Source organism: Cyclopterus lumpus, chromosome 17, assembly GCF_009769545.1.
Source record: "Cyclopterus lumpus isolate fCycLum1 chromosome 17, fCycLum1.pri, whole genome shotgun sequence".
Classification (NCBI taxonomy): domain Eukaryota; kingdom Metazoa; phylum Chordata; class Actinopteri; order Perciformes; family Cyclopteridae; genus Cyclopterus; species Cyclopterus lumpus.
This window is the reverse complement of record NC_046982.1, coordinates 10,260,332-10,272,987: the sequence shown is the minus strand read 5'-3', so window position 1 is coordinate 10,272,987 and position 12,656 is coordinate 10,260,332. Positions and strand designations below refer to the sequence as shown.

At 41.6% G+C, this 12,656-nt stretch overlaps 1 protein-coding gene across 1 annotated transcript in view; it reads left to right on the top strand.

Annotated features, from left to right (window-relative positions):
• The window catches only part of LOC117746882 (receptor-type tyrosine-protein phosphatase S-like), a 46,259-nt gene that overhangs the window by 14,833 nt on the left and 18,770 nt on the right, over window positions 1–12,656 (top strand). The window contains 5 exon segments of the mRNA XM_034556214.1: window positions 3,339–3,449; window positions 4,198–4,209; window positions 8,566–8,835; window positions 9,393–9,772; window positions 11,911–12,112. Of these exon segments, the coding sequence (XP_034412105.1) occupies window positions 3,339–3,449; window positions 4,198–4,209; window positions 8,566–8,835; window positions 9,393–9,772; window positions 11,911–12,112 (975 nt within the window).

The window sequence follows — 12,656 nt, the reverse complement described above, 5'->3', positions numbered from 1 at the left end:
CAGGGATCTGTTTTTGGACACAATTATTGTTTTCTCTCTGTCTCTTTTCATTTCCCTTCTCTGTTTGGTCCTGGAAATATTTTATGACCCATTTGGGGTCAGCATGAAAAATGATATTGAGAATGACTGCCGTCAAATCCCACAAAAGGCGACTCAGAGCCATTTCACAGCCCATAAGTCTCCATCACATGGGGTGTCCTCTCAATGCAGGTAACTGTCCAGACGGCGGCCATCGGCCCACATGAAGCTTGCCCACAAACGCCATCCAGTTTCCTGAGGATACAAAACATATGGCACAGTATCGAGTTGAACCTTTCCGTTATACCTCAACCAAGGCATGCATGCCATCTGCTGCAGCAGTGTAGGTGTGCGTGAGGAGAACCGTGACAAGCTATCTGTCCATCTCTGATATTTGGGACTGAGATCTGGAGTGTTTACCTAAGCACTCAACAGCCTGCGTAGACCTTTTATCTAAAGCAAAAAGGAAGCGATTAAAACACAAAGACACCATTTAGTTTCTTTAAATCAGCTTTAGAGTGAAACAGCGATATTTGTGTGCCTCTGGGTTGTTTTTGGTCCCATCTGTTTTTGAGCAATCCTGCTGATTAACAGACAAACAATGACATTTAATGGGAAATAAGGACACTGGCCATAAAAACAAATGATAGTTATCGATCATGTTTCTAGAATGACAGAAAATGTGGAGTCAAGAATTGTTCATGTTGTGATTTGTTATACTTTGTTATACAAAATCTAGTTTCCATGTCCGTTTGTGGCACTGATGAATCAGCCAATAAACTAAATAGCAACTAATGATTATTTTCATTATCTATTAATTTGCTGATTATAAAAAATAAAATTAAAAGAATGTACCGGTTAATCACAAAATTGTTGCAGATTTCTACATTTCTGTCAAGCCCTTAATGGTCTAACTGTTTTAGGTCTATATGAAATACACTTTATGCTCAATAGCTAACAATAGTGTGAAGTAAGTTTTAGTTTTGCGCTACGTAAACCTCATTGCACGTCTGTCTTGATTGTTGGTAAATGTCCCGCCCAAGTTAAAGTTAAGGTCTCACCTCGTGGGAGACGGGAGTCCAGGTGATCTGTTTGACCTAGATGCTCTGGCAGAGCTATCACGTTAGCCGTATCTGTTGTCATCTGATCGGTTGAGTCTCGGCCCAGCGGAAATTATACACCGTCCTTCCGCAATTTTACATCAGCTCAATTTACTGAAGTCACATCTCATTTTGGATCCGTCAGCAGCTTCCAGACTTACGAACAAACTGCTCCCTCTTCTTCTCTGTTATCTTTTTTTACAGCTTTTAGTCCCGCTTTTCCACACTGAATGTGTGTCCTTTGCCAGTTATCTGTCAATGCTCTTTGTGTGTGTATAGATGGGGTGACCTTTAACCGCGCATACATACTCAACATCGTCTTTTTCCATGTATGGTAACAACATGTTTTGCATAAAAAAATATTATAATTGCCCATTGTCAAATGTGTGTCGGTGGTTAACCATATGAGCTGTTTCCAGCTGTCAGATGAGTTCTTGTCCACCTGTCCAGCTCCATCTCTCCTCCACTCTGTCTTTCCCTCACTTCTCCTTATGCCTCTGCCTATTTCTGGAGAGGAGGCTGGGCTTGTAGAGCAGATAATTTATTCCTGTTTATCTCCCAACTCTGCCCTGTACCGCGGGGAAATGAGAGATGGAAAAATAGAGAGAAAGAGGAGGGCGCAAGCTGTTTTCCTTTCATGTAACTGCAGAAGACAGAATCAAATGGATGACAGCTTCAGCTAGCAGAGCCTCAGCTCACTAAACACACTCACACACTCAGTCGTGCCCTCGCTGTGTTTAACAAGTCAAACATTCCCTCCTCTGAGAATCCAAAAGCATGTTTTATAAACTTGCATATACTGATCAGCTATTGTGTAATCTGTGGTAAACTGTAAATTACACACAACACACCACACCACACACACATGTTTTTCATGGAACCTTTTAGTGCTCAACTGGCCGTGTTTTTAAGATTTAATAATTAAAAGCTTTTTTCGCCATGGTATTAGATTTAATTTTGAGGGACTTCTGCTTTTCTTGAGGGCTGCAACTAGCGATTATTTATTATCTGTAATTATGAACTATTATTTTGCCTGACCAACAGTCCAAAAGCCAAATACGCTGTTATGATCATGTTTAAAGCTGTGAAAGCAACAAATCCTCAATAATGATAATAATTAATAATAATCCAGCATTCTCATTTGATGTACATTTTTAATTGTAATAAGTCTGCACTTTCTGAAAGCAGGACTTTTGTAATGGAGTATTTGTAACTTCTTTCACCACCATGTATCTATGTGGAAGGTCAGAGCGTACATCTTCTGTTCCTCTATATAGTTCCATACATCTCTCACACACCAGCTCCCTTTTATCCGTCTCACAGACGATCTGATACAAAACACTGGGCTTTGTATCAGACTCAAACTGGCTTTTTTTTTGTGTGTGTGTGTGTGTGTGTGTGTCTTATGTGCGTTTTGAGTTGTGTCTTTTTCATCTCCTCCTGCAGCAGAGTGTAATCCATGGTTTTGTTCTTCCTCCTTAGGCTCCATGTCAAAGTCAGTTTCAGATGAGATGAATGTGACAGAGTAGACTGAAAGAGCAGAAGAAAAAAAATCACTGCTGGTAATTCAAAAGGCTGTTAGCAAAAAACAAAAAAAAGTAAGAATAGCACCCTGTGAATGAGAAGAATACCTGACATGCAGTGTGTGTAATTATAGCCCGTTTAGGGATACGCTGTTTACCACGATGGGATCAGGGTAGCAGGATAAGAACCGAGGAAGTAAAAGAAACAAGTTGAGGAGTTAAAGAGCATTGTCGGCTTGTTGACGTCTGATAAAGCGTCTGATAAGGCTCGTTCACACGTCAGATTCCTCTCCTGCCTGCTGCAGGAGTGGAATCACTAGCTTGTAAAGCGGTGTAGAACAAAAAGTCATCAAAGTGTCATCTGAGTTTTTAAAATGTCATTTTGAGACTTGCTTTTGACTTGTATGTGTTGCCGAGAACGGAAGAAGAAAATACATGGTTCTTTAAAAAATACTACTGGTATATGAGACCCATTCCGACGCTGCCTCACAGATATAACATCAAAGCTGACTATTGGATGTTGAAGCGATGCAAGTGAGGATACCCTAGAGTCCAAATATACCAGAAACAGACCAACACACAAGCATCTCAGGGTGAAAAGGAGATGAAGCAAAGAAAGACTGATAGCAGCAGAAACATTTTCGACAAACTCGACTGAACATCTTTATTCTTTTCTCTCTCTCTCTCTGTGTTGCAGGAGCGCTACAGATTGAGAACAGCGAGGAAACGGACCAAGGGAAGTACGAGTGTGTGGCCACCAACTCTCAAGGGGTGCGCTACTCCTCCCCTGCTAACCTGTATGTGCGAGGTAGGACCTGAACCCAGAAACGCACATGCACACGCACACGCACACGCACTTGCACATGCACACACACACGCACACATGCACAGGGAAACACACAGGAATCACTATTATTAAGCCACTCTTGGTATGAATAAAGTCTATTTTACTTTTGTCCTTTTAAACAAGTATTACTAACTCATCCATTGTCTACAATATATGTTGATCCTGTTGTTTGGTATTTCTCACAATCACCCTTAACAAGTCCACCTTAAACCTCGGTGCGAGCCCCTACAGTGGCATCAAATTGAACATGAAGTTGGGAACACACCTTGGTTTAACTGCATGAAACGTCACTGATCTGTCTACTAAAACGGCTTCTGTACAAGAGGCAGATTAACAGCAACATGTTTCACAAAAGATGCACAAATTTGATTGGAAGTTTGAATGGATTTGGGAACGATCAGGGTATAGTTTACTCTTAACGATGTTTACATTAATGGCATAATTGTGCACATAATTGTGCTGATGTATCACTGGCTTATGGCTGAAAGATCACGACCAATATTGAGATTGATAAATTTTAGTGTCTATGTTAAGTGGGATATTGGAGGAGTGTGTATGCGATGTGTGCGTGTTGGTGAGTGTGTGTGATGCAGTGGAGCGAGTGGCTTTGCGCTGGCCATTTTTATTCTCTCTGTGTTTCCCCGTTCTCTCTCTCCCCCCCCTCCCCTCACGTCATTGTGTTCTGCATCAACCCCCTCTCATCCCTCAGAGCTTCGAGAAGGTTGGTGTGCTCTTTCTTTTCTTTTGTTACTCCTTTGTTTCAGAAAGCTTCACTTATTGAAACAGAGAGAAACAAAAAAGAAAAAAAAAAACATTTAAAGGACACCGGTGTAGATTTGAAGTGAAATGATATTGTCTCTGAAAAGGAAGAGAGTTGATTTCTCTAAAGCTGCTACGGTGATGAAGTGGTCTGCCTACGCAGCAGAGTACATTGTCTGCATTGTGAGGCCTTGTGTGCAGAAACCCTTGGTATTGCCTTCACATTCCCCGATCAATGTTTCCTGCATGGTATGATCTTGTTGTCATGGAGACCCAAGAATTGGAAGATTAAAAGAGGCGATGTTTGCATGGAAGGAGCGAGAGAGAAAGAGAAAGAAGAACCGCTTGCATGTCTGTTGACTGACGGACTGACACCGGAGCATGGCACAGAGTGTGTGTTCAGGCCTATCGATGTGCTCGGATTGTACTGAACTTGCCGTCCTCTCATGTCTTGCTACTGTCTCCTTTTTTTTGTGTCTTCTTTTGTATGATCATTCGTAACGTTGTGTCCCGGCTCTCATGTCCCCATATCTGGTCCAAATTGTGCACTTGTTGCATTGAGTGAAAATCTTGCACTCGCAGTCACGCTTGTACCCTTCTGTGTTGACACTACGTGTGATGCGCAGGTTTATAGGAGAAAACATATTCGGTCGGATTCATGCCATAAACTCAAGATGGAAAACATCGCCCTCGGTTTGGAAGCGACTAAATATAAAATAGAATAATGCTCGTTAGAATATTTGGAAATACTTTTTACTCCACTACATGTATTTATCAGCTATAGTCACAGGTTACTTAAGAAGTTAACATGTTGACATAAAAATAATAGAATGATCTTTTAAATGATGATGCATTGTATAGATTAGACTCCACAACAGTATTTAAATAGTTCAAATGAGTTCCACCGTGTCCAATTACAACAGTCCAATTACAACTAGATATTGCTATGTCACATGACTGGGTCAGTGCTCAGATTGTATGACTCTTTTCCACTTGTTGCATGAGCGGTTAGGATTTTGCTTGAGCTCTTGGTAAAAAGTGAAACAATGTCAATTTAAGTAAAAAACATTTTGAAATATGTATATCGTTCATAAGACATGCAGGACCTTTACTAATAATTGAGTATTTGTAAAGTAATTAAAGGCTGTTTACCTGTAATACAGCCTCTACTGTATCTCTGGCTGTTGCTATCTTTCCCAAATACTCCGATGCGCCTCTATTGTATGACATTTGAAATTCCTCATTTTTAGATATGGAGGGGATATTAATGATTCCCTCTTATTACAGTGGGTAATAAAAGCAGTGTCCTTGAGACTGACTGGATGGTGCTGCGTAAATGTCAGCTCAGCGACGGAGCCGAACGGGTATGGAGCAGAGCTGAGATGCCGCGGTAATCCTTGTGGCTGTGCCAAGGTCTCCCCAGCCTGTATAGCCTCCAGCCTCCCTGCAGAGGACGGGGCTAATGATATCCCCGCTAATAAAGAGTGAAGCTCCTGGCTCTCACAAACTGTATAGAAATGGAGGGGAGTCATGTGACAGGGCTTGATTAACTTGAGGCTAGATGCTCTGTGAGCATGTGAAGGATTATCCCTTGTTATGAGCTCACTTTATTGTAAAGTACTCTGCAATGTCTCTGCAGTGGATCCTTCTTAGAAATGCTGCTGGGTCCATGTTCCAGGTTCCTAAACGATCATCTGGAGTCTTCACCTTCATCCTGTTGTTGCTCATATTGCCAAAGTAATCCATCAGCTAAATAATTGTCTTTTTAGTTGTTGTTTCATTTTGCCATATTGATAATTATACAAAAAGGGAATGAAAGTGATAGTGTCTAGTGATGCTACGTTGCACCTGCTGTGTTTGTCTTGTGCATGGAGCTGTGATGGGTGCTGTCTGTCTGTCTGTCTGTCTGTCTGTCTGCCTGTCTGTCTCCAGCATGCTCAGGTGAGGAGATGCCTGCCTAATCATGTCTGTTTTCTAACAGATCTACCTGTTTTTGTCTCTTTGTCTCTTTCTTGTCTTCAACTTCTGTATCCAATTCTGGGTATCTTCCAATATTTATTTCTACAAGTATTCCATCTGCACTTCATCGTTATTTATGAAATGATAGTGACGTCACGGCAACTTTTCATTTATATTTTTCAATTTCTTGAAATCATGCAAAAATGTTAACTTCTATTTAATTGTCTCTAGATTCTTTGAGTAGGGAGATGTGGCCCATGAAGATTCCAAGTAATGATGTGACACATTAAGGAGTGGAGGTTATGCAGAACATTTACCCAAAGTTATTTATTTGTCTTTATGTCATTTTTTTCATTTCTTATATTATATAGAAATATTAGAATTACTGCTGTCATCCAAAAAAAAAAAAAGTATTTGTTTTGCTACTGTAACTTTTGATTTCATTATATTTTTATGTTATGTCTTTTGGCACACTTTTGGAACATATGTTCCTTTCCATGTCCATGTTTTATTATACATATGAGCTTCCTAGTGTTAGGAAAATGTTTCTGCTCTCTGTCTGCCTTCCCTCTCATTCTCTCTTTCATGCAGAGATGTTTGTCCGTTACTCTCTCTGTCTCTTTCTGTTTCCTGTGTTGTGACCTGGGTATCTTCTTCTTCTCTTCCTTCAACATCTGATCTCTACTAGTCTTTTCTCTTACTTTGGAAGCTCCTACTTTCTGAATGGGCCTGACTCTGGTATATAGCCGTGTTTTTAAATAGATCCATGTGTTTTCTTCTTCCTCGCTCCTCTCTTCTTCCCCCTTTTTCCCTCCTTGCCCTAAAACCCTCTTCTAATTCTCTCTTTATCTCCACTTCCCTGTCTTTTCCCCTCCCCTACCTTCCCCCTTTTTTCTCTTCTTCTTCTGCATTCTGTCTGCACCCTGATGTGTAGGAGCGACAGACACATGTACATAAGTTTATTAACTTATAAACATGCACATACTACCTCACATATCTCTCTTTTTGCTCGCACTCGTTCTTTCCCGTTCTGCCTCTTTCATGCTGTCTTGATGTTTTTTACTTAATGTGTCCAATGATCACTCTGTAATTGCCACAACACCCTCTTAGAACCCTCGATCCACTCCTGTCAGCATCTTCAATTCATTTGACTACACACTGTATCAGTTATGAATCCTATGTATTGTACAGTATCTTGTTGTACAATGTGGCTGTCCTCTGCTACATTGCCTGTCATTGTCTGGAAGAGAAGCAGAGCTGCCTCTTTCTTTCTGTCTCTCTCTCTATCTATCGCTCTCTCTCTCTCTCTCTTTCTATCTCTATATTTCTCTCTCTCTCTATCTCTATATTTTTCTCTCTTTCTCTCTCTGTCTATCTCTCCGGAGTCTCTGCTCTTGTCTCGCTTCTCTCTGTCTCCCTCTCTTCAGTTCTTCGTTCTCTTCTTTGTGTTTCTCCACCATTTTATCCCTCTTGAGTCGCCCAGGCATGCAAGTGACCTATGAGTTCAGTCTCTCGATGCATCTCTCCCTAATATACAGTCAACCAAGCTCCTACAGATCCAGTATTGGATATAACTTGCTACTTTACTTGTACTTCTTATGGGGACACAAATAGCTGGCAGGGCCTATTGATCGGCCCCTATGATGCATACTAGCTCTAAAAAGAGCTCATTGAATGCAGAAGCTCCTCAAGGCACGGCAATCTCAATAAAGTAAAGTTTCTCACTGACGTTCCTGGTAAAGTTTAACATGATTAGTTATTGCTTGGAGGGGGACATGTAATAATAATACAACTATAGTCACAAATCTGAATCAGAACATTTTATGTATCGGCTTAAAAGTGAATGATAACCAATAAGAAAAAAGCATTAGTTTTTTTAAGAAGAGAAACTGACTATAGGTGTCATGTCCTGGTTGAAATGATACTCAAGAGTTTGTCACAATATCATTTTGAGTAGGCAGCTCACTGAATGGTTGAGCTCAACACAAGATTTGTGTCTTTCTGTTGGAATCATCAATACCATAAAGTAATTGGGACTAAACTTGAAATATCCCTTTGTAATTTTCTGTAAAAACCCTGAAGTTCATTCTCCCCCTTCCTGTTACCTCTCCTCTCTTTCCTCTCTCTTTTTCTTTCTTTTTATCTCTCTTGCCCTCGCTTTCTTTCTCCATCTCAATCTTGCTCTCTGCCTTGCTCTTCCTCTCTCTTTCTCTCTGATTCTCTCTCCCTCACTCCTCCTGCCCCCTTCTTTTTCTCCACCTTTCTCCTCCTCAATCCCTTCCCCACTATTCTCGTCCCTCACCTTACTCCTAAACCCCCATCCCCCTTGCTTTCTTCCCCGACTCTCCTCCTTTCCCAGTGCGCCGTGTGCCCCCCCGTTTCTCCATCCTCCCTTCCAACCATGAGATCATGCCAGGAGGGAGCGTCAACATCACCTGCGTGGCCGTGGGTTCGCCCATGCCCTACGTCAAGTGGATGCTGGGAAGTGAGGACCTGACCCCAGAGGATGAAATGCCGATCGGACGGAACGTGCTGGAGCTCAACGGTGTCCGGGAGTCCGCAAATTACACCTGTGTGGCCATGAGCAGCCTGGGCATCATCGAGGCCACCGCTCAGGTCTTAGTAAAGAGTAAGAGACGCTCAAATTAAAGGATTTACCATTTTGACTCCCAGATAGAGAAAACAGTGTGGAATAGTGTCTCAGTTGTTGCTCTCTGGAAGGATGAATCCAGTTTGACTGAGTTTCCTCGTCATTGAATACTAATATGTGCATGTCAGGAGTGTGGGATACTTGGATACATTTATAGGAGAATAATGTTACATTTGATACCTGTCAAGCTCATTGGTACCATACTTTAATGAAGAATTCTACTTATTAAATATGATTAAGGCGGCCTCATTATTGTGCATTTTATCATCAGGCCATTTGCTATACCATCCTTGAACAGAGACAGCTACCAAATGAGTGTACTGTCATGTAAATATTGTATCCTCAATCCTAAATCCACAGTGCAAAATGTATTGAGATCTATACAAAATACAGAACAGAAGAGATGTCACTGTGATATGTACACATAGATACGACAATGTACAATATGAATGAATCTACTAGTAACACCAGTACAGATAAAAAACAATATATTAAGTAATATAAATATCTTCCTCTCTCCTCTCTCTAATCCCTAGCTTTGCCAAAGCCTCCCGGCACACCCATTGTCACAGAGACCACCGCTACCAGTGTGACCATCACCTGGGACTCCGGTAACCCAGACCCGGTCTCCTACTACATCATCCAGTACAGAGCCAAAGGGCCGGACAGCAAGTACGAGACGGTGGACAGCATCACCACCACCCGCTACAGCATCGGGGGACTGTACCCCAACACAGAGTATGAAATCAGAGTGTCAGCCTTCAATAGCATCGGCCAGGGCCCCTCCTCTACACGCGTGGAGGCCCGCACAGGGGAACAGGCCCCGGCCAGCCCTCCCCGAAACGTCCAGGCCCACATTATATCTCAGAACACAGTGATGGTCCGCTGGGAGGAGCCGGAGGAACCCAACGGACAGGTGGGATGAGGACCGAAACTCTAGAGAAACCAGAAGAAAACATACATTTTACATTTACTTTTATTCGTTTTCTGCCAAACAGAAACATGTTCTAAATATATTGGGAGATGGCTGCAGAACAAAAGCAGAGTTGATTTGATACGACGCCTTCCAGTCTTATTTAGTTCAAACTAAAACAGATAATTACTGTAATTTTAACATAAAGGGGACATACGCCCGTTTTCAAAAATCATACATATTATTATATTATTATACATTAAGCTCTAAGACAATCCAAAAATATTAGTAACCATAAACAACTCTTCTCCCAAAGTGCTAAAACTCAAATGTGTTAACAAGTATAAACAATTGAATTGAATTGACTTGGTAAAGATGTTATAGATGACACAGAACTCTGACATATACATAATAAAGGTCATTTGGGTATAAAAAGATCACAAGTCATTCTCCACTTTATTGTCTGTGGTGCAGCTCAAGACTTTATTTTTGATGACCTGCGACGATTCACTGGAAGTTGTTACTCGATAATTCTTAGTCTGTATTCCCAACTTCCAATCTTAATGCGTCCCACTGCATCTGCTTTGGGAAACATGACGCCACACAGCTAAGTAATGTTTCACAAGCATCTATAAAGGAGCTACGTCAATTACCACAGCGCTCTTATCTAAGAGAATTCAAAATACACATTTTTTAGAAATGTTATGACCTTAAATTCCCTAAAATTTAAGACCTTTCAAAGACTCGTGGTGACCCTGTTAAAAGAGACCTAGTCTAGTAACCTACTGCATGTTCGCAAAGGCTTCTATCAAGCACAAATCAAATGGATGGAAATAGAAAAGTCAATTACAACGTTGTAACCGCAAACACTGCATAAAGTAGAAACCGATGAGGTCATTCTGCTTACGGCTCACTTGGTGTGACACCATGCTGGCATGTCAGGTTTGTTTATGTCGACAAACTTGGACCAGATGGATCCTGCCCGAGTTTCCCACTCGGAATACATCAACTTGAATGAGCGTCCGATGCACTTTTCCCTGTTGGAGGGTACAATGGACGGCTCTGTTAATTCTCTGGTTTCTGGCTTTGAGTGAGAGAGTACCTCATGTTCACAAATATTGATTGAACTTTTTAGGCCATGGAAATAACTTATTGGAATGGTTTCCCTTTAAGTCTGTTAGGAAACATGTAATATTCAGTGCATATACAGAAACCATTAATCCATTTCTTTACATTTGTAACTGTTCATGTCCTTCTTGTGCTTTCTGTTTAATGCCATCAATTGCTGTTGGGGGACATATAAAGGCTGAATGATTAAAATAATAGTCATTTAAGACTGAATCACTTGCTACGGACTGACACAACATTTCAAAATGACACAAATGTCCACACAAGGTTAAAACGATAAGGCCTCAATAAAAGTCCCCATTGGGAGCTATTCAAGTGTGCTGGTTCATGTCCTTTGCAAGGATTGTGTCTTGCCAGAGATTTCCCTCCTGTAACTCCCTCGCTACTTTCCCCACGCTCTAAAGAAAGAAAATGTAATTGGACTGCCCTCTCTAAATTAAGAGCAGTCCCTCTTGAGGCTTATTTCCTTTTCTAGCCTACCTAACTGTGTAGTAGGTTCATAAAAATGCAAGACAGAATAGATTATGGGGATTATAGATATTAAAGAGTAATAACAGAAGAGGTGGTAGAGGTGGAGGGTAAGGTTGATGGCATAGCAGAAGGATTACATATACTCTGAACTGCCCATAAACAAATCCCTCTAGAGGGTTAGTGGATGTGATTAAATCTTACACACTACAATATGAGCACTGGACTAAAAATTGGTGTTAGAGTGAGATTTGTTCATCAGGGTCAACTGCACAACAGCTGCAGATGTGAAGACATCACCTTGAGAAAGTGACCTCCGATAAACACTGGACCAACAAATCCACAGGACCATCTGGACTAAAGTAGAAAATAATTCACAAGTGTTGACCTTAACTGTGATAAATTGTGGTATTATGGATTACTATGGGGGGTGTGGGGGATCCCTTAATACAGCCTTGTCACTGGTGACCTTAAAATCCAGTCCCAATCCAGAAACCCTGCTCTTCATCTAGCGGCCTTCCTCTCTCTCTGCTCCTCTGTCGTAGGTAAAAGGCTACCGCGTGTACTACACCATGGAACCGTCCCGGCCTATGAACGAGTGGCAGATCCATAATGTCCAGGACAGCGTGATCACCACCATTCAGAGCCTGGTGACCTCGAAGACCTACACCATCCAGGTCCTAGCCTTCACCTCTGTAGGGGATGGACCCTTCTCAGACCCCGTCCATGTTAAAGTCATGCCTGGAGGTCAGTGTGTGTGTGTGTGTGTTTGTGTGTGTGTGTGTGTGTGTAAAAACATAACCTTTGGTAGATGTGTGTGCATGCTGGTGTATAGATAACAGCTAAGTAGTGATCTTCATGATTAATGGTTGTTTGTCAGATGTGCACATGCAACAAAGCACACATAACTCATTATTTATGTGTGTGCAGGTATACAAAGTTAAGTAGCTTATTCGAGTGTCTTATCTAAAGTCTTTGAGGCAATCCATTGCCGGCTAATTGCAAATAAGCTTGACCTCTCAGGAAGTATGACTTCTTCAGAAGGAATAAATTCCACCTGCAGGTACAGAACTGCAGGAAACGGGGATAAGCTCGGTGCTGCTCATGTCACTGTGACAGCTTCTGTGAAGTCGCAGGTTGTGTGTGATGGGAGGGACAAAGAGTCGATTACTCTGATGGTATTACTGGTTTAAATCTATGCAGCGTCTGAGCTCCTGCTACCGCATCAAATGTCTCATAAAAGCCTACAGTTTTCCAGCACACAGAAGGAATGAGATACTATAAATGCACA